Raw genomic sequence first — 22219 nt, 5'->3', positions numbered from 1 at the left:
GGCTAGCCAAATGCACCCATAGAGGATTATCCGCATAGGACTTTAGTCTTTATTTATTCTGCCTCATTTTTTCCATTTATTGTTGCTTGTGTGTGTGTGTTATTACATTTTTAACATATTCCTGATGATGTCAATTTGACCGAGATGAAATATTGAAATCAATTAAACTTGTTTAATTATTTCTCTTTCTGCTGTAAATTATTCCATTAAAGTGCAACATGAATGTAAACTAGCAACTAAGCCTAATATTCATGTTCAGAGATAGCTCATCACTTGTTGCATTATGCTTGACACATCATGAGCGTTGTTGCTATATCTATAAGTTGAGCTATTCGACTTTGCATATTATCACTTCTTTACAACATAACTTTTCAAATGATAATAGTTGCAAGATTTGTCTGAAAATTTTGAGAAGAAATAATGTTTCCATAGGTGTAATTTTGATAATTATTTCTGTTATATCCTTAACTTTTATTAAATACCTTTTGTATAATACAGTCACCTTGTAGCCTTAATTGCTGCTAGTCAGACTAATCGGTGCATTCTGATAGCATTTGTTTTTCCATTTACTTTCACATTTCTTCTCTTATAAGAGATGGGGTACTTGAATAAGAATAGTAGCAAGCACTTTGCATGATTGTTGAGAAGTGAAAGAATGTGTTCCAATTCAGCTGGTTACAGATTCATTATTTAAGCTATTATGTAAATGTATGCACTCTTTTACTCAGCTATTTCTTCTCATGTTATTAATTTGGAAATTAGCTTTTGTTAAAAAATTCATATTGAACAAACTAATTAAACTATTACTCAATAATGAAAATTATTATAATTATAATATTTTATTTTGTTTATTTTATAATTCACAGGAATTGTCTCCAACATCAGATATAAATAGGATTCATTCACTCATGAATATTATGGATAGCTTATTTGATGACTTTTACGATGAAAAATTAGCACCAGAAATCCCTGAGGATTTTGTTATTGTGTATTTAGAAGTAAGCTTTATGGCACTTCATACTGATTGAAATTTATACTAAAGTTTCATTTTATAGAATTTCTTTTAGCTTTTTATGATAAGTCCTAAAGGAAGAAGTTTTATAAAATTATATCAGTTAACACACTTATCCTGAAACAATTAATGAATTAGTTACTCAGATGTTTATTTTGGTAGTAAATACATTCATTCCCTTTATGAACTAATATGTTATTATTATTATTAACATCAAACCTCCATGGAGTCAACAGGCTCATCATCGGAGGCTCACTCAACCAGCAACGTCTCTCATAATGAGCTTGGAAGTTATTTACATTACCTTTACTCAGTGGTCTGTTGGTAAATTTTTAACAACCTGCTTGCTTTATGAAAAATTTGATTCTTCACAAAGTTCTAATGTATCTTCAGATGTCTTTGTTTCTGCTTCTTCAAATTTTCTCCTTTTAATGTTCAAGAAGTTTTGTTCTATTTCATTTTTTCAACTAATGGCTATCCGCTTTTTCGACTGCAAAACTCTAACCCTGATTAAAATTATTTTAATTATTAAAAAAAAAATAAAATAAAAACATATATTAAAGAAAATTTTCCTATATTACCTACAACTTACCTATTATCAAATGAAATCCTGAACAAAAAAATTGTAACACTAATATTACCACTCATAATCGATCAAATGACCAGAGACTGTAGCCGTCACAACAAATTTTTGTATTTATCGATGGTGCAACAATGTTGCATTTCCAAGAACTTAATGTTGCAAGCTCTTGGAAATTCGCCGAAAAACAAGGCATTATTGTTTATTCAAACACCCAGTTCGGGATGTTGAAAGTTTATTTTTCACTTGGTTAGACTATAATAAATTTAGTTTAATTCTTTATCCAAGTGTGAGCAAATAAAGTTTGCACCTGAAAATATCTTCAGGACTGGGGTAAGGTGGTACAACACCGGGCAACTCGTTGCAAAGGTGGAGCAAGCTAACATCACTCCTATCTCAGTATCTCCCATAATGCAAAACACATCTTCTTGCAGATATGTATAATGTTATGCATTAAGGGAAGGGCCACTACCCAGACTAGTTTAGACCTTTATTGAGGTCTCTTCAGTGGGAGCCAAGCCCAAGTGGAGATACCAGGCAGAAGCATTAGCAAGGCCATTTCTATCTATGGGAGTTGCCAAACGGTGTGCGACCTTTTTATTAAATTACTTTGGATTTAGAGAGAGATGTTGAAGGTTTATTTTTCACTTGGTTAGACTATAATAAATTTAGTTTAATCCTTTATCCAAGTGTGAGCAAACAAAGTTTGCGCCTGAAAGTATCTTCAGGACTGGGGTAAAGTGGTACAACACTGGGCAACTCGTTGCAAAGATGGAGCAAGCTAACATCACTCCTATCTCAGTATCTCCCATAATGCAAAACACTGTTTGGCAACTCCTATAGGTAGAGATGACCTTGCAGTTGAAATTTCTTCTTCGAGATCCGAAATAGACTTAAATATTAGATGCTAATTCTTTTTTTGGCAGTACGAAGGTGGTTATGAATTAAGGAGAAACTTGCCCAAATGTAAATAGAGTGGGCTCCAGGAGTTCGAATTAAATCTCTAATTAATAGAGGACATAAAGTTTGCTCTTCTCCAAAAATCTTACAAGAAGAACTTTCCATCATTAAAAAGTTAATGGAATCTAATAATTATCACTCTAATCAAATCCAACAGATAATTGAATCTTATGTTCCAATACCTAAGGTTTCTTCAACAGTCTGCAGAGTTCCAATACCCTACTTCCAGGAATATCAGAGAACCTATAGGTAGAATTTTAAAAAAGTACCTATTGATTCCTGCGTATATTCCTATCAACAAAATTTCTTCCTTATTGCCTTCTACAAAAGATAAACTGTCATCTCTATCTTTGGCTGGCGTTTACAAAATACCATGTGAATGTGATGTTTCTTATTTTGGACAAACTGGTCGTTCTGTGGAAAAAAGAATTAAAGAACATCAATATTATATTGAATAAAATAAACTTCAGAAGTCTGGTCTAGCACATCTCAGTATTAACACTACCCATAATATCCAGTGGGATAAAGCTATTCTCTTTCATAGATGCATGTTCAAATATGAACGCCTCTTTCAAGAAAGTTGTGAAGCTATTTTACACTGACCGAATTTAAATCGAAATGATTGTCTCTCGAAGCTCTGGGAGACTTATTTTATGTAATCATTAAAAAAAAACAATTATCTTAAATATTAATTATTTATTAATTTCTTTCATTTCCTAGCTCGCGACAACAATGTATTTTAATAGGTGATCCACCAGATGTTCATTACTTGTATTATATTCCTATCTCGTAGACAGGCTTATACGTTGGTTATGCATTACTAAATCACTTAAGGAATTGACAACATAGATAAGAATATAAATTAAATTACACTTTAATAAATATTTCTGATATTTCGGCACCATCACATTGCCATCTTCAAAAGGAACTTACAAAAAAAAGGCACTTTCATAAGCACTACAACACAGTGACTGAAAATGAAGTGATGAAACTATTTTTCTCCTAAAAGTCCTGATGGCTCCCCCTAGTGGGCTAAGTAGGTGTTCTTGGCCATTGGGTTGAAGGTCTGCTCATGTAAGCCTCCCAAATTTGAGGCAGTCTCATACAACCAAATTTGTTGAAGTTTGGAGAGTTTCTTAGGGCCGAAGCTTATTCCATGAATAGTCTTTCGAATTTGTATTTGCTACGGTGTATTACTGTAGCTTTCTTCCACCATATTCTGTGGCGTGTATCCAGAGCATGGTCTGCAAGCCCAGAGTGGCTGTACTTGTGAAAACGGATTAGTCCTTGTGTTCTGAAATTCTGATATTTGTTGTCCTGCCTGTTTAGCCAAAGAAAGACAGTTTACAGCTGCAAGGGACCTGGTATACATCAGGTAGGTCTAGGGGAAGTGGTTGGTCTTTAGTGGAGCAGATAAGGGATGCCAATTTTCTGTATGGTCTGTAACAGGAGGTCAAGTCATGTTTTTTTTAAGATTTTGGTAATTTTTTCCGAGGTGCCTCGGATGTAGAGAATGGTGATGGATTTAGAGTAATTTTTGTTGTGAAGGGGGGGGGTTGTGGTTTGTTGGTTTCAATATTTTTTGGATTTTTTTGGGGGGTTAGCCATTGGCTGAGAAAGTGTTGAGGATGTGATTTAGTTCAGTATTTAGGACCTTGTCATTAGAACAGATTAGTTTTTAGCCCTATTGTATAGCGTTTTCACCACTCCATATTGTTGTGAGAGGGGGGGGGGGGGAATTGTTGGTGAATGTACCTGGCTGGCGGGTCATTAGTGTGTCTAGGAAAGGGATGCTGTTGTTTATCTCTTTTTCCAGGGTGAACTTGATTCTGGGGTGTTCGTAGTTTAAGTGTGTTAAGTAGGAGAGGAGTGTATCAAAGGCACGTGGCCAAATAGCGAATGCATCATCAACGTAGCAAAGCGATATGGTTGGTTTTTGTGGGGCAGAGGCTAAGGCCTTTTCTTCAAAGGTCTCCATAAAGAAATTGGCCAAGGGCAGGGAGAGTGATGAACCCATGGCTGTCCCCTGTATTTGTTTGTAGAATTTTCCCTGCCAAACGAAATAGCCTGAGTTCATTGTGAACTGAAATAGGGCTGAGATATCGGGAGAAAATTTAGCTTGGATTAGCTCTAAAGTTTCCTTGAGTGGAACATTTGTGAATAAAGAGGAGACGTGAAAGCTGACCATTATGTCAGTATATTGGAGTTTAAGGTTTTCTATGCTGGCTTTGAAGTGTGCTGAGTTTTTTATGTGTGATGGTGTGTTGCCAGTATAGTGTGTGAGCGCTTTGGCCAAATGTTTAGCTAGTTTGTATGTGGGGTCATCAGTGCCATCCACTATGGGACGTAATGGCACATTTTCTTTATGTATTTCTGGGAGTCCATAAATACAGGGGGGCGGGGGGTATAGAGTTAAACAGCTTCAATCTGTTGGGATAATTTCTACAGGCCAAGAAGTAACTTTCTTAAGGAGCCTGTGAAGTTTTCTGATTTGTGAGTTGGTGGGATTGTATTCGAAAGGAAGGTAAGTAGCCTGATCTAATAGAAGAGCATTAAACTTACCCGTGTAGTCCTTTTGGTCAAGTACTACAGTTGCATTTCCCTTATCCGTTTTGGTGATAACTATTTCTTTATTATTCCTCATTTCCTGCAGAGCTTTATATTCCTTGTTGAATATGTTGGTTTTTGGTGGTCTTGCTTTGGAAAGGACACAAGCGACACCCAGTCTTACACTGTTGGTGATTTGATTCGGAAGGTGGTGGATTCCACGTTCGATCTGGATCATAATATCCTCACTAGGTATTTTTCTGGGAGCAATGGTGAAGTTGTGGCCACGTGAAAGTGCGTCAAGTGCTTCAGGCTTCAGGTGACTGAAGAAAGGTTGATTACGGTGTTGGTAGGAAGTTTTGGATTGATGGTAGAGTTCTTTTTTAATTTTTCGAATTTTTTGATCTGTCGACCTTGTATTTTTTCAAATTCTTTGTCTGCTGCAGTACACGAGACATCATGTAAAATTGACCAAAACTCGTGATTTATAGTGCACAAAAGCTCTTCTTCAAAAGCACGAATAGCTTTGTTAATGTTTTCTAAGAGAAACCGTGTGTGGCGGCAATTTGTTCCTGAAGTAAAGCATAGCTAGCATGGTTGTAGATACGGAGAGCTTTTTGTGAAACAAAACAGTGCTTGAATTTTACACAATTTGGGATTACCTGATTATCCCGGCAGTGTTTTAGGAAAGTTAGACGATTTAATTGTCTAGATAACTTCAACTTCATTTTACCGTATTGGCAGGCCTTCCATGGGATGGGATCTCCATCGATGATGGTAATTTTCGTAGACAGGCTTATACTTTGGTTATGCATTACTAAATCACTTAAGGAATTGATAACATAGATAAGAATATAAATTAAATTATACTTTAATAAATATTTCCGATATATTGGCAACGTCACGTTGCCATCTTCAAAAGAAACTTACAAAAAAGGCACTCGCACGTAGCACGTACTACGTACACGTAGGCACTACGACACAGTAACTGAGAATGAAGTGATGAAGATATTGTTCTCTCCAAACCTCAACAAATTTGGTTGTATCAGACTGCACCAAATTTAGGAGGCTTACATCAGCAGACCTTCAACCCAACGGCCAAGAACACCTACTTAGCCCGCTAGGGAGCACCATCAGGACTTTCAGGAGAACAATAGCTTCATCACTTCATTCTCAGTTACTGTGTTGTAGTGCCTACATGCACGTGCCTTTTTTGTAAGTTCCTTTTGAAGATGGCAGAATATCGGAAATATTTATTAAAGTGTAATTTAATTTATATTCTTGTCTACATTGTCAATTCCTTAAGTGATTTAGTAATATATTCCTCTCTGTTTGTATTCCTCTCTGTTTGTAACAGAGAGGAATATATTACAGAAGATGTACTATTAGTTTTAGTATGAAATATCTGTACCTTATTTATTAATTAAAAGTTATTACTGTGGACTTATGTGTTCTTTTAATAATTATACTATGCCACAAGTACCTCTAAAAATAAAAATGCTCTTCATAGCCAACACTCCAGAGGCCTGATATCACTTTGATTATTCATTTTTGTACCCTCTCTAGTGTTTCCACATCACAATGAAAACTAGGTGACCAAATCTGAGCACAGTATTCCATATGTAGTCTGACCAATGTCTTATATAGCAGGGGTGGCCAGAGTTTTTGCAGCAAGAGCCATAGTTACCTACCAGAAATTGTTAAGAGCCACAAATTTACTTTTTGGAACATCAAAATTTGGAACATTTACTTTTTGGAACATCAAAAGCTTCCTTAATATCAATGCCACGACTACTATCTTTTAATGCTATTAAATCTAATAATTCTTCTTGCATCACTCCATCCTCAAGAACAAAACAAATAAAAATTGCTAATTTGGTTGGTCTGTAATGTCAGTTGATTCTTTTGTATCTTTTTAAATTTTCTGATTAGGTAATATAAATATAACTGCATTGTCGAACAGCAATGTAGTTAATTGAAAAACTAAATTAAAAATATTTGAAAATTAAAAAAAATTATAAATATTTTTTATTTGTTAGTTGAGCTGCAATAAAATTTAAGAAGAGCCACATGTGGCTCGTGAACTGCAGTTTGGTCACCGTGGTTATATAGAATCACTACCACCACCTGCTTATCCCTACATGTCAGTGTAATTTTCATCATAGCAGCTATACAATGTGCAACCTTTGCAACACATGCAATGTACCCCTCAGAACTTCAGTCCACTGTCCACAATCACTCCAAAATCTTGAATCTTATTCACTTACTGAAGTACAGCTCCACCAATACAGTATGTAACCTTATATCTCTGTATCCCAAAGTGTAACACCTTGTATTTATTGACGTTAAAACTGCAACTCCACTCATTTGTCCAAGCTAAAAGTCTATTCAATCTTCCTGTAGAGAATTAACATCAGCACTACTTCTGATAATTCTACCTAACTTTGCATCATCTGCAAACATTTGTAGATCCCCAGTCAATCCATGTGAAATATTATTAACAAAGAAGTTACAGTATGTAGTCTTTCGATATGTAGCCAGCAAAAGAAAGAATGATTATGGAAGGATGACATTGATTGGAGGAAATGGTATAAAGACAGCTGTTGCAGAATGTGTGGTGGAGATACTTAATGAGAAGTTCATAAAGATCTTTCAATCTTGTGAATGTGACTTCATGGAGAGATTAAGAGCAGTTGATGATGGGGAGGAGAGAGACTGACTGTAAGTGAGCAAGAGGTGTTTAGGGAGTTCAATAAACTAGATGTAAATAAGGCTGTGGGACTTGATAATATATCACCGCGTATTTTGAAGGAATGTGCCAGAGAGTTGACACCTGCCTTGACATATTTTTTTAATACGAGTCTTGCACTTGGTCAAGTTCCTAAGGAGCGGAAGGAGGGCAAGATTGTGCCACTTCATAAAGGAGGTGATCGAACTCAAGCATCAAACTATAGGCCTATCTGTGTGTCAGGTGTTGTGGTTAAGTTGTTGGAGAAGCTTGTATGAACTAGGATCCAGAGTTGGGTTGATAACAATGGTATAATCTTTGATGGACAGCATGGATTTGCTAAAGGGAGGTCATGTTTTAGTAATCTACTTACTTATTACAATAAAGTGACTGCTTCCTTGGACAGAGGAGAAGGATACACAGTAATATACTTGGATTTCGCAAACCTTTTGATAGAGTACCTCATGATAAGTTGACAGTCAAACTAGAGAAATGGGGTTGGATATTAGATTAGTGCATTGGATTGGAGACTGGCTATCTGATAGGTATCAACAAGTTGTGTATGGGGGTGCAATATCCAGGAAAAGGAAAGTCACTAGTGGAGTGCCTCAGGGGGGCTGTTTTGGGGCCATTACTATTTAACTTGTATATTAATGATATTGGCGAAGATTTGGATGGAGATATTCAGTTGTTTGCAGATGATGCAAAGTTTGGATGAACCATAAAGAGTAGTGAAGATGTTGTGGCCTTGCAAGAAGACTTGAATAAATTGAGTGATTGGGCAAGCAAATGGGGATGTGAGTTCAATGTTGCAAAATGTAAGGTTTTAAAATTTGGAACACAAAGATGGGATGCAGAATTTATGCTTGGTGAGAATGTATTGTTGGAAGTAGAGGAAATAAGAGATCTGGGGGTGATAGTGGATAAGGATCTAAAATTTAGGGGACACATCGCTAAAATTGTAAAGACAACACAAAGACTTCTGACTTCTGGGAATGATGCGGAGGACACTGACGTGTAGAAGTAGGGAGATTCTTGTTCCATGGTATAAGGATTTTATTAGGCCACACATGTACTATTGTGCCCAGATTTGGTCACCTGGTTTTCAGAAGGATGAAGATATGTTGGAAAGGGTCCAAAGGCGACTGACTAAGGTAGTTTCTGGCCTCTGGAATGTCGAGTATGAGGAAAGATTGAAAAGATGCAATTTGCATAGTCTAGTGGAGAGAAGGAAGAGGGGGAGATATGATAGAGACCTACATGTTGGTAAGGGGTTGTTATAGGATCAATGGTGGAGAATTTCTACAGAGAATAGTGGGAGATCAGGGGAGAACCAGAGGTCATCCCTGGAAACTGTATAAAGATGGGGTGAGTAGGGGAGCGAGAGGCAGGTTTTTTGTGAGTGATTGGTTGTGAGTGATTGGAATGCCTTGCCTGAGAGTGTGGTGTCTGAAAGGAGTTTGAATGTGTTTAAGACATGGTTTGATGAGATGTGTGGGAGATAAAAGGACCTCCTAGTTGAGTCTTTGACTCCATGAGGTCTTGTTTAATAATAACAGTAATAATAATAATAATAGTAGAGCCAAAGAACAGAACCTTCCTTTTCTGAGACACAGCTCCATCATACACAACTTCCTGGTATCATTCAGGCAGCCAATCTCCAACCAATCTAACCAATATTATTATTATTATTATCCCAAGACCCCATGGAACCGAAGACTCATCTAGGAGGTACCTGTCATATGCACAGCTCATCATACTGTACCTTAAACACATTCAAATTCTCTGCAGACACCACACTCTCAGACAAGGCATTACAATCATTCACAACTCTGCGTGCAAAAAACCTGCTTCTCTCTCCCCTGCTCACACCCCCCTTATACAGCTTCCAGGGATGACCTCTGGTTTTCTCCCCTGATCAAAACTTTTGTCAGGAGTAGAATATACCATCTATTCCTATCCTCTGCAGCTTTTTTACACCAATTTATCATGTGGTAATCTATCAAGTGCTTTTGTTGCAAAGTCCAAGAATTTCACTGTATATGATTATCCCTTATCCATCACAATCATAAAATATAAGCAGAATGCTGAAACAAGACCTTCCCTTCACAAATCCATGCTGACGACATAGAGAATCTTATTTTCATCAAACCAATCCTGTATTCTATTTCTAACCAATTTTTTCAATACTTTGATCAGAACTGCAGATATACAAACCGATCTATAATTGGAAACTTCTATTCTTGAACCATGCTTGTGAAGAGATATTATTTTGCCTTCTTTCCACTTCCTAGGAAACTTTCCTAGTGCAAAACTAAGTTCATTAAATAACCAAGACAAGGGCATGGCTAACTCATTTGCACATTCTTTAAAAATATGTGGTGATATGGTATCCATTCCCACAGCCTTATTAACATCTAAATGAAGCAACAGTTGATACACCTCTGATTCTTTCATCTTTATTTCTGCTAATTCTTGCCTCCCTTCTGCATGCTGCACAGCATGATTCACACCACTATGATATACACTGATGCAGTCTTCATTAAATAATTCAACTATATCATTTGCTATGGTTACTCTGCTACCATAATTATTTTTATTTTTGCTTGCCACATAGCAGAAAAATTTCCTTGGATTATCTTTTTTACCATGCTTGTCACTTTTCTGGCCTGCACTTTATATTCTTCATGCATCTGTTCACTGCAAACTGTTGTGTACTTTCACCATAACTTCCTTTTGTAACATTGCTTGATTTCGCTGTTCATTCATCTCACTCCTACTCTGTTTACTCACTTAGCTCTGGATATGCAGTTATGCATTCTTGCCTCCTTTTGTTAGATACTGCCTTTTCATTTCCCCATGCACTTTCAACATCTTTTCTACACAATTCTTCAACCCAGTGTATTAATGATAGTTGACTACAAAGCTTCTGATAATCATCTATCTTATAGTTCCATATGTAGACCTTGATAACCTTTTCCTGTTTGACTAACTTCCATACCAATACCTCATGATCACTTTCATCAACAGGTGGCAGCATTGATACTTCATTCACAACCGCATCCTTCATAACGAAGAATTTATGGAGACTGAACACAAGTGTTGGAATAGTTACTTTATTTATAATTAAGAAAGTAACATTCAGCATTTCAACCTCTGTATTGATCAGGAAAACATATATATGCACAGGATACCAGCTATGTGAAACTACACTACAAAAGTAAGATGAATTTAAATTCTTGTTAATCATTTACCCCAGCCTGACCCCTGTTGAGAAAAAAAAATTATAGTGGAACACATTAAGCAATTTCTACAGTCCTCTCATATTAGGGTCCTCCAAATTCTTGGAATAATTAATTCATTATTCTTGTTCAGATTTGGATGATGTTTCAGCATTTCAGGTTTCTTTGAACTTTCCTTCAAAGCAGCTTTGGTGCCTTTCCAGTCAATTCTGTGACATTTTTGGTGTGCAGTCTTGACAGGTTTGTTTTACCACAGAGGAATTTAATATGCCGTTTTGTTCATTTTTTCTTATTGGGATGGTACATCCTGTTTGCCCTATGTAAGATAGGTTGCAAGTGCATTGAATTTTGTAAACCCTTTGGTGGGCAAGATATGGAAGAGGATCTTTGGAAGAGTTGAGTAAATTTCTCAATTTTGCAGGAAGTTTTGAAGGTTTCCTTAATATTGTATTTAAGTAGTGTTCTATCTATTTTTTATGATATGCCCCTAATGTATGTTATGGCTATGTCATTCTTGTAATCTTTTTTTTTTTGCTTTTAATGCATTTTTTAACGTGTTTTTATTGTAGCCATTTTTTATAAATGTTTGGGTTATAATTTCAAATTCTTTGTTCAGAACCTGTTCATTGGAGCAAATTATTAGGGCTCTGTGTTTGAGGGTGCTGATGACCCCTAGTTTTTGTGTTGGATGGTAGTAGGAATTTTTATGTATGTATCGGCCTGTGTGAGTGTTTAGATTTGCAGTAGATTGTGAAGGAGAGGCAGCCTGAGGGAAGATGTGTGACAAGTATGTCTAGAAAAGGAAGAGAGTTGTTGTTGTTTCAATCTTGATGGTGAATTGGATATGTTTGTGTTGTTTGTTCAGGTGGCTTAGGAATTTGTTTAATATTTTGTAGCCATGGGGACGAATGAAGAAAATATCATCAACATATCTGAGCCAGACTTTGGGCTTTTGGTTGGCTGAATTTAGAGCTAATTGCTTGAAGTCACCCATGTGAAAGTCTAGGGGGGGGGTCTGGAGTGTTGAGCCCATCTCCGTACCTTCTTTTAGTAGGTAAATTATTTTGACACACAAAATACCCAGAGTGAAATATGTGGGCAAAGAGGGCCGTGATATCGGGTAGAAATATGTTCTGTAAGAGAAGAACAGTATCATTGATTGGGACATTAGTGAAAAGGGCAGTTATGTCAAAGCTAATAACAAATCTTCTTCATCTATGAGTGTAATGTTTCTAATTTTGTTTATGAAGTGTTGTGTATTTTTTATGTAGGAGGGGGAATGACCCACCAACTCATTGAGTGTGGCTACTAGTTTCTTGGCTAAGTGATAGTTAGGGCTGTCGATTTCTTCAACTTTGGAAAGGCACTAAGTCCCTACACCTCACCCAAACCTGGTTTGAAAGAAAGTTCAAAGAAGCCTGTGAAATGCTGAAACATCATCCAAATCTGAACAAGAATGATGGATTAATTATTCCAACAATTTAGAGGACCCATCCAGAACAACCGCAAACAGAAGAAAACCCTAATATGAGAGGACTTTACATTCACAAATTGAATACTCTCTGTCTGACACAATTCAGCTATCTTGTTATTTATTATTATTATTATTATTTCGGGCTACTCCAGGGAGTCCTTAGACTCATCGAGGGAGGCCCTAAACTCCATTCCACACAACTATTTGACATTTTCACAGTATCTATCATACCTTGCCTTGAACTCGCTCACTGTCATAGCACCCACAACAGACTCTGGCAGCTTATTCCACTCATTTACCACTCTAAAAGTAAAGAACCCAGCTCTAACACCCCTGCTAACCACACTCTTGCCCAGCTTCCATAGGTGTTCCCTAGTTCTCCCACCACCAGTCCTGATCTCAAAAATATCCTCTGAATTAATCTTATAGAATCCTTTTAGCAATTTGAATGTCTCAATCATATCTCCCCTTTTCCGCCTATCAACTAGTTTCTGCAACCCACAAATCTTCAACCTGTTCTCATATGGTTCATTCCATAGACCTGCTATCATCTTAGTCACTTGCCTCTGGATCCTTTCCACCTCCTCCCCATCAAGAAGGAACCGAGGTGACCAAATCTGGGCACAGTAGTCGAGATGAGGTCTTATCAGGGCTCGGTACAGAGGTACAATAACTTGCTTGACTCTGCTCGTCAAAGTATTTTTCAACAACCAAGTGAGTTGATGAGCTGATTTAGCTACTTTTGCAATGTGCCCCCTAAACTTCATCTCCCTATCCATCAACACTCCCAAGTCCCTGGCCTCATCAATCTCTTGGAGTACAGTTCCACCAATGTGGTATACTGCTGCTAATCTTTTCACCCCAAAATGCATAACCTTACATTTTGTCACATTAAATTGACATCCATTCTCCTTAGCCCAGAACTCTAATCTATCTAAATCATCCTGCAAGACTTTGACATCTTCTGCATTCACTATCGCCCTACTGAACTTTGCATCATCAGTAAACAAATGAACTGTTCCACTTAGATTCTTCCCTATATCGTTAATGAACAGATTAAACAGCAGTGGTCCAAGAACAGAACCCTGCGGCACACCACTGGTCACAGGCCGTCTTTTGGACTCCACGCCTGAATAAACTACTCTTTGATATCTCTCCATCAACCCCCCACCTATCCATCTCACCAACCCTATATCCATTCCCATATGTTGTAGCTTATGGATTTATTTAGTATCGTTGCTGTCCTTCTCATCTCACTACTGTCATATCTGGCAACAAAATAACCATTTCCTAACCACTATTATCCTTCACTTCCTGCAATGACTTTTTCAAATCTCTTTCCACATTCTTTGTCTCACTATTCAAGTCGTTCATGCCCATGACTACCACTAATTCTGATGCCCGTTCCTTCCTTCTATGCAAAGCATTTGATACTTGTTTTATTGTACCACCTGTAAAACATGTCTTGTATACTTTATTTTTTACCACACCTTTAATGATTTGAGTCACCATATAAAGCAATCCTATCATCCTTAGATACTTGCTTCTTCTTGTTAATTTCCTTGTCATTTACATTAGTTATGCTCTGCTTTAAATGTTCTGTTTCCTCTACATGCACATAATCTGATTCCTCATTTTCATTAACTCTCGCCTAGGCTGTTCCACATCACTTGCATTATTACCATCACAAGCACTTCCATCCATTTTTGATTATTCCTGGTAACACCATTCTCAATTTTGGAATGTCTTAGCCTTTCACCACACTTCTCACATACTATCATACATTCCTTTTCATCATTCGATCTAACACTCCATAAATCTTTAATATTTTTGGATGCATACATAAAACAATTATCGCATCTTATCCACTGTGAAAAGTTCAGGAAAAAACTCAATCTATGAGTTGAGACCATCTATGCTACTGGCATACACTTTTTTGCTACCACTGCTGCTAATTTTATAATGTTAACTAGCAGTTCCATGTTAATAAAGATATAAAAATAATGGAAGCAAACACTTTTAAAACTACAATACGATAGTGCAATGATTATATCCAGTCTGGCTATCACACAAAAGCACTATTATACAGTTCTACACAATAAAATTTAGGGGAAAAAAGTTTCATAACACTGTTCAAATACACTGCTACTTCTCTTCATGATACATATGATGGAGAATTCCAAAGCCTTTATGTAATATTTTACTTTTCACTGGATTTGAATGCAATTTTTTTTTTCTGTTCTGAAATTTCATTAAATGATTTTACTGATCTTTTTAAACCATCTCAGCAATACCTTTGAATGAAATATAAGATTCACAGTATTGGAGGCCTGACAAATAAGTGACACTGATTTGGTCAGAAATTATCAATAGGTAGTTAGTAATTATCTAATCATTTAATATTGTGCACATCCTGTACACCCCTTGAGGATATATATATATATATATATATATGTAATAAATTTTTTAACTTGGGGATATTGTATATTAGGATAACCAAGTTATTTTATAAACTTGGTTATTTTAACTCCTAATCCCAAGTATGCAAACAATTAAGTTTGCGCCTGAAACAAAGTTCAAGTCTAAAGATGATACAACACCAGGGCAAATCATTGTAAAGGTGGGTAAAGCTCTGATCACTATTCTTAGTATTTTCCCATAATGTAAAGCACATCGCACTAGAAGATGTATACTGCAATGCATTATGGGTGGGGTCACTACCCAGACCGGTTTCAACCTTTTTTGAGTTATACATCTTCTAGTGAGATGTACTTTACATTATGGGAAAATACTAAGAATAGTGATCAGATCTTTACCCACCTTTACAATGAGTTGCCCTGGTGTTGTATCATCTTTAGACTTGAACTTTGTTTCAGGCGCAAACTTAATTGTTTGCATACTTGGGATTAGGAGTTAAAATAACCAAGTTTATAAAATAACTTGGTTATCCTAATATACAATATCCCCAAGTTAAAAAATTTATTACATCTATATCTCCTCCAGAGATTTTTATTAAAAATAAAAACACTTTGTTGCAACTTCTATAGGTAAAGTTGATAAGGCTCCGTATTACTATAACCTTGGTATTTAGGGTCTAGCTACTCACTGAGACCTCAAAATAGGTTGAAACCGGTCTGGGTAATGACCCCACCCATAATGCATTGCAGTATACATCTTCTAGTGAGATGTGCTTTACATTATGGGAAAATACTAAGAATAGTGATCAGAGCTTTACCCACCTTTACAATGAGTTGCCCTGGTGTTGTATCATCTTTAGACTTGAACTTTGTTTCAGGTGCAAACTTAATTGTTTGCATACTTGGGATTAGGAGTTAAAATAACTAAGTTTATAAAATTACTTGGTTATCCTAATATATATATATATATATATATCAGAATCTGATCATTATGATTGATGATGAATATATCATGAGCTCAGGAGAGGGCTTAGAGCTGTAGCATGGAATGAGGAGTTGGCTTGAAAGGAAATGAATAATACTTGGGTGATGATATTCAAGAACTACCTAGTAGAAGCAATATCTAAATATATTCCGATGGCCAGAAGGGTATATAAGATAGGTGGGAAATGGATGAATGAAGAGATTAAGCATGCAATACAGAGAAAAAGGCATTATGGAGATAACATAAGAGGAGTGGTAATAATCTATTCCATGAGGAATACAAAGAACAGGCAAGGAGGGTGACTCAGTTAGGCTGCAAAAAATGATGCAAAAAATGATACTAATGATGCCAAAAAAATCCTATGGAGTTTGTTGGATTCTGAATGAAGAGAAATTTAAATTATTAATATTCCTTTCAGAATCCAACATAATCCACCATACCAAAGACTATACTTGTAAATATTATTTGATATTAATCTCCTAATTATAAATTGTTGTTCATATAACAGTTAATTAATTTAAAATATGTGTTGGCAATGATAGAACTCTGTATTGAAATATCACTTTGTTTATTTTGTTTATTCCTGATTTAATATTATGAGAAACTGTATATATAAGTTTAATATGCCTTATGTAAATTAAATTATAATATTTTAATCTTTTTATTTATCACTTCCAGTATGTATAGGAATAATGTTATGCAATACTTTTGTTTTTATTTTATTTTGTTTGTTACTATGGAGACAGGCTAGAAATAGCTGGCGCGTGCAGGGATCGTGTGATATTGTATTGAAGGGAGAGAAGGAATTGACATAAACAAAAGCATGAGAAACATTTTTGGTGGGAAAATATAAGCGAACAGCGGAGAAAACTGAGGCTCATTTCTTTATCAGGACAGACCATTCAGGGATAGGAGAGCATTTTAGCATAGCACAGGCAGACGAGGAAAATACAGAGTAGCAGAAAACGAATGCAAAGGATTGCTGTAACTAGAACCTTAGTGCTGTAATTAAGCTATTAAATTACCGGGAAAGTATTAGGCAATTGAGAATAATTCTAGAAGTTAAAGAATTACTCCATGTTTCATTAGTTTCATGGAACTTTAACAGAGTGCTGAATTAATCAAATAGTGTTAAGGAAGGAATGAGCATTTTCCTTTATCCAAATACGTCCATACTTGTAAAGTGCAACCATTAAAAGTTCAGTTATCATTGAGAAGATTTATTCTAATTAGTGCTACCATAGTGTGCTAAATAAATACAGTTATTAAGTGAGCCCATAGTGAAATTGTTGAGTAAAGGATTTACCTGGTAAGAACTGTCCATTTATAAGTTACTTCAGTGCAGAAATATGTGTGATTCCTCCTGTTATTCCCCACATTAACTATAACGTTTTTTGCTGAAATCAATCGGAGTAAGAAGCATGAAAGTGTATACTTATGAAGCAGTTGTTGCCACCATTAATGTATTGAGACTTTGCTAACTGTGTGATAATAGTAAAAAATTGTTATTAAGAGATTTTATGATATTGAACTCTATTAGAAGTTAATTCAATGTTTTGAAAGCTGTAAGTTTAACAGCAGAATGCTTATAGATTGAATCTATAAGATGTTGTGACCTGTATGCTAAGATATTTATATTATTTTCTTGTCAGAGTTGAGCTTAAGTGTATATTATATAACCCTGAATTAAATGTTTTGTTTTATTGATTTTAAATTTTGTGTTTGCCTGAATCTTGTTTATTGCACCGTTCATAAAATCATTGGACCTAGTGGGAACCTTAAAATAAGAGATAAACTCGGCCTGTATAAGAAATAAAGTTACTATAAAAAAATTAGTTGTTGGTTGGTTCCACTATATTCCAATAGATATAGATATAGAGTGGATCTAGATATAGAGTCTAGATATAGCACGGATCTAGATATAGAGTGGCACAGTCTAAAAATATAAATTTCTCTATATTAAAATTAGTAATCAACCAGCAACTAATTACTTGTTTAAAAACTAATTAAAACAAGATGGCGGATCGAATACAAGGAAGTACGATCCAACATGAATGAATGAAGAGATTAAGCATGCAATACAGAGAAAAAGGCATTATGGAGGTAACATAAGAGGAGTGGTAATAATCTATTCCATGAGGAATACAAAGAACAAGCAAGGAGGGTAACTCAGTTAGGCTGCAAAAAATGATGCCAAAAATGATACCAATGATGCCAAAAAAATCCTATGGAGTTCTTTTGATATGTAGCCTGCAAAAATAAGAGTGATTATGGTAGGATTGCATTGATTGGAGAAAATGGTATAAGAACAGCTGGTGTGGAGAATATAGTTCAAATATTTGATGAGCAGTACATAAATATCTTTCATCCTTGTGAATGTGATATCATGGAGAGTTTGAGAGCAGTAGATGAGGAGGATAGACTGGCTGTGAGTGGGCAAGAGGTATGGGAGGAATTAAGAAAACTTAATATTAATAAGGATGTTGGACTTGATGATATATCACTGCATATTTTGGGGGAATGTGCCAGGGAGTTGACATCTGCTTTGACATATTTGATTAATATGAGCCTTGCGTTGGGTCAAGTTCCAAAGGAGTGGAAGGAATTCTGTGACCTTCATAAAGGTCTCATAATTCAAGCATCAAATTATAGGCAAGTGTGTGTGTGTGTGTGTGTGTGTGTGTGTGTGTGTGTGTGTGTGTGTGTGTGTCAGTTATGTCAGTGAATGTGGTTAAAATTTTGGAAAGGCTAGGAATCGTGATCCAGATTTGGTTGACAACAATGGTAATATCTTTAAGGATAGCACGGATTTGCTAACGGGAGTTCATGATTTAGTAACCTACTTACTTATTACAATAAGGTGATGACAGCATTGGATATGGGAGATGGATACACAGTAATATATTTAGACTTTGCAAATGCTGAGATTTCCACATGATAAATTGATAATCAGACTAGAGTGGATGGGTTGGAGATATTAGACTAGTAAAATTGGATTGGAGGTAGATATCAACAAGCTTGAGTATGGGGGAGCAATATCCCAGTAAATGAAAGTCACTAGTGATGTGCCTCAGAGGTCTGTTTAGTGCCATTGCTGTTTAATCTGTATGTTAATGATAGTGGGGAAGATTTGAATGGCGATATACAGCTGTTTACAGATGAGGCAATGGGATGAATTATCTGGAGTAGAGCAGATGTTGTAGTTACAAGAAGACTTGAATAGACTGAATGGATGGGCACAGGAGTGTGGATACCAGTTCAATGTTGCAAAATGTGAAGTTTTAAATTTTGGAAAACAAAGATGGGATGTAGAATTTACTCTTGGTGGGGATATATTGTTGGAGGTGGAAGAAATAAGAAGTCTTGGGACGATGGTGAATAAGGGTCTGAAATGTAGAGAGCATATTGCCAAAATTGTGAGGACAACACGATTTCTGGGAATGACGCAGACACCGAATTATACAATGGCACCAGAATCTCCTTACTTGTAGAAGTAAAGAGATTCTGGTGCCATTGTATAAGGCTCTGATTAGAGCTGATTGACCAAATAATTTCTGATCTCTGGAATATTGAGTATGAAGAAGGGTTGAGACAATGCAATTTCCAGAGTAGTGGATAGGAGGAAGAGGGGGTTATATGATAGAGACATACAAGTTAGTAAGGGATTGTTATAGGATTAATGTTGAAGAGGTTTTTCATAAAATGTTGAGAGATTGGTTGATCAAGAGGTCATCCCTGATAGCTGTATAAAGGAGGCTGTGAGCAAGGGAGTGACAAACAAGTTTTTACATGGAGTGTTTTGAATAATTGTAATGCATTGCCTGAGAGCATAGTATCTGCAGAGAGTTTGAATGTGCACAATATGTTGAACTGTGTGCATGACATAAGGAACCTCCTAGATGAGTTTGTCACTCCATTGGGTTTTAGGATACTAATTAATAATAATAGTAATATTATGTGAATCGACTGTTAAATGTTGGCTTTGTATATTTGAATCTTCTGATTTTTTTAATCCTCTAATTTCTGTCTGTTACTTTTTTTTTCAATAAATCAGTAAAGATCATGTGCATTTCTTTGTAAATACTTTTCCCATTTCAATTACCAATTTTAAAGTAAAAACTGACTCCATGCAAGTTCAGATATATGAAATCCATTTTGTTCTAGTAAGTTTATAATAAATTTAGTTTAATAATTTATCCAAGTGTAGGAAAAACAAAGTTTGCGCCTGAAAATATCTTCAGGTCTGAGCAAAGTGGTACATCTGTTGGCACCTCATAGCAAAGGTGGACCAAGCTCTCATCTCTCCTTGTCTACGTATCTCCCATAAGGTAAAGCACATCTCCTTGCAGACATGTATAATGCTATGCATTAAGGGAAGGGCCACTATCCAGACCTACCCAGACAGGCAAACTATGTTTGCCTACACTTGGATAAATGATTAAACTAAATTTATTATAGTCTAACCAAGTTCTAGTAAGTTTGTTTTTCTCTCTCTGTCTTTCACTGGTAGCTTCATTTTTTTAAAAATCATTACTGCATGTATCTTATATGCCTGCTCCAGTACTTTTTTATTCCATGAGATGCAGATTTTTTTTGTAATCCAAACCTTATTAAAGAATTTCAGAAATCTTACTTTAAATATATTGCCTGCATTTTTTTTATGTGGCTTCCATCCATCACTGTTCGAAGACTGATTATACATTATTATTTTTTGTTAGCTGATGTTTTTTTTTTATTTTTAGTATTTTATTAATTTTATATATAGTTTTAAAAATATGAAACCTTTCTCTAGAGACCAAACCTGCAACTATATCAAGCCACTTCAGGCATGTAGGGTAACGGTGATAATATCACAAGGTAATAAAATTGATCTCCCATCTGAAAATATTTACAATCATCCATGTCTACAGTGAAATTCAAACCTTACAGCCTCTAGTTTGAAGACCGAATATCCTAAACATTTGGCCAATCAGCCTTGGTGGTTTGACATTTTATATTTTCTTCTCCTGGTGTATTCCTATATTTCATTTTATGCATTGTATTTTTTAGTTCTGATGTTTAATATTTTATGCTAGGCAATTCTTTATATATAATTTAGGTCTTTGTTATCAATTCCAGAAAATATGCAAATAGTTTACCCATTTATTTAAAAATATTGTTTGTATTTTTACCTTTATTGATTTTTTCTTATATTATTTTGACATATCACCACGCATCTTCAGGGAATTGGCAGTAGCATTGGCATGTTTGTTTAATATGAGTCTTTATATTAAACAGCACAGGTTCCAAGGGAGTGGAAGGAGGGTAAATTCTTCCACTGCATAAAGGTGGTGATAAGGCTGTAGCTTCAAATTATAGGCCAGTCTGTGTGTCTGGAGTTGTGGTGAAGTCCTGGAGAGAGAGAGAGAGGGAGAGAGATTTGGTAAGGGGAGATCATGTTTCACTAACTTACTTATCTACTATAACAAGGTGACAAATACCTTGGACAGGGGAGTTGCATATACAGTGGTGCACTTAAATTTTGCAAAAGCTTTTGATAGACTGCCACATGACAAGCTCTTAAATAAATTGAAACAAATGGGATATTGGATAACAGACTTCTGTATTGGATCAGTGACTGGCTGTCGGATAGGTATCAAAAAGTTGTATATGGGGGTGCAGTATCCTGAAAGAGAAAGGCCACCAGCGGTATGCTGCAAGGGTCAGTTTTGGGGCCATTGTTGTTCAATTTGTTTGTAAATGATATTGGGTTCGTATCTAGCTGTTTACAGATGATGCAAAACTGGAGAGAACAATGCAGAGTCAAGCAGATGTTAATACCTTACAAGAGGACTTGAATAGATTGCATGAATGGGCAGGTAAGTGGAACTATCAGTTCAATGTTGCAAAGTGTAAGGTTTTGAGATTTGGTAAGCAAAGATGGGATGCAAAGTATACACTTGGTGGGGAGACTTTGACAGAAGTAGAGGAGATGAGATATCTAGGAGTGATGGTGGACAAGGACCTGAAATTCAGGGGCTACATTGAACAAATTGTGAAGACATCACATCAGATAATGGCAATCATGCAGAGGACCCTGACATGCAGAAAGAGAGAGGTTATGATTCTATTGTATAGATTATTGTGCACAGATTTGGTCGCCTGGTTTTCATGGTGACGAGGATATGTTCGAAAGGGTCCAGAGAAGATTCACAAAGGTAGTGATCTTTGGAATTGCAGTACGAGGACAGATTGAGAGAATGTAAGTTGCAGAGCCTCATCAATAGGAGAAAGA

The 22219-nt window shown here is 36.0% G+C and overlaps 1 protein-coding gene across 1 annotated transcript in view; it reads left to right on the top strand.

Moving 5' to 3' along the window:
- The window catches only part of Dhc36C (Dynein heavy chain at 36C), a 1350914-nt gene that overhangs the window by 348671 nt on the left and 980024 nt on the right, over positions 1 to 22219 (top strand). Inside the window, 1 exon segment of the mRNA XM_090395101.1 lies at positions 867 to 998. Within this exon segment, the coding sequence (XP_090251227.1) occupies positions 867 to 998 (132 nt within the window).

Source organism: Typopeltis vanoorti, chromosome 7 (assembly GCF_054136105.1).
Source record: "Typopeltis vanoorti isolate ZY-2024b chromosome 7, IOZ_Tvanoo_1.0, whole genome shotgun sequence".
Taxonomy (NCBI): Eukaryota; Metazoa; Arthropoda; class Arachnida; order Uropygi; family Thelyphonidae; genus Typopeltis; species Typopeltis vanoorti.
The sequence above is the reverse complement of the archived record's forward strand: the minus strand, read 5'-3'. Positions and strand labels throughout refer to the sequence as shown.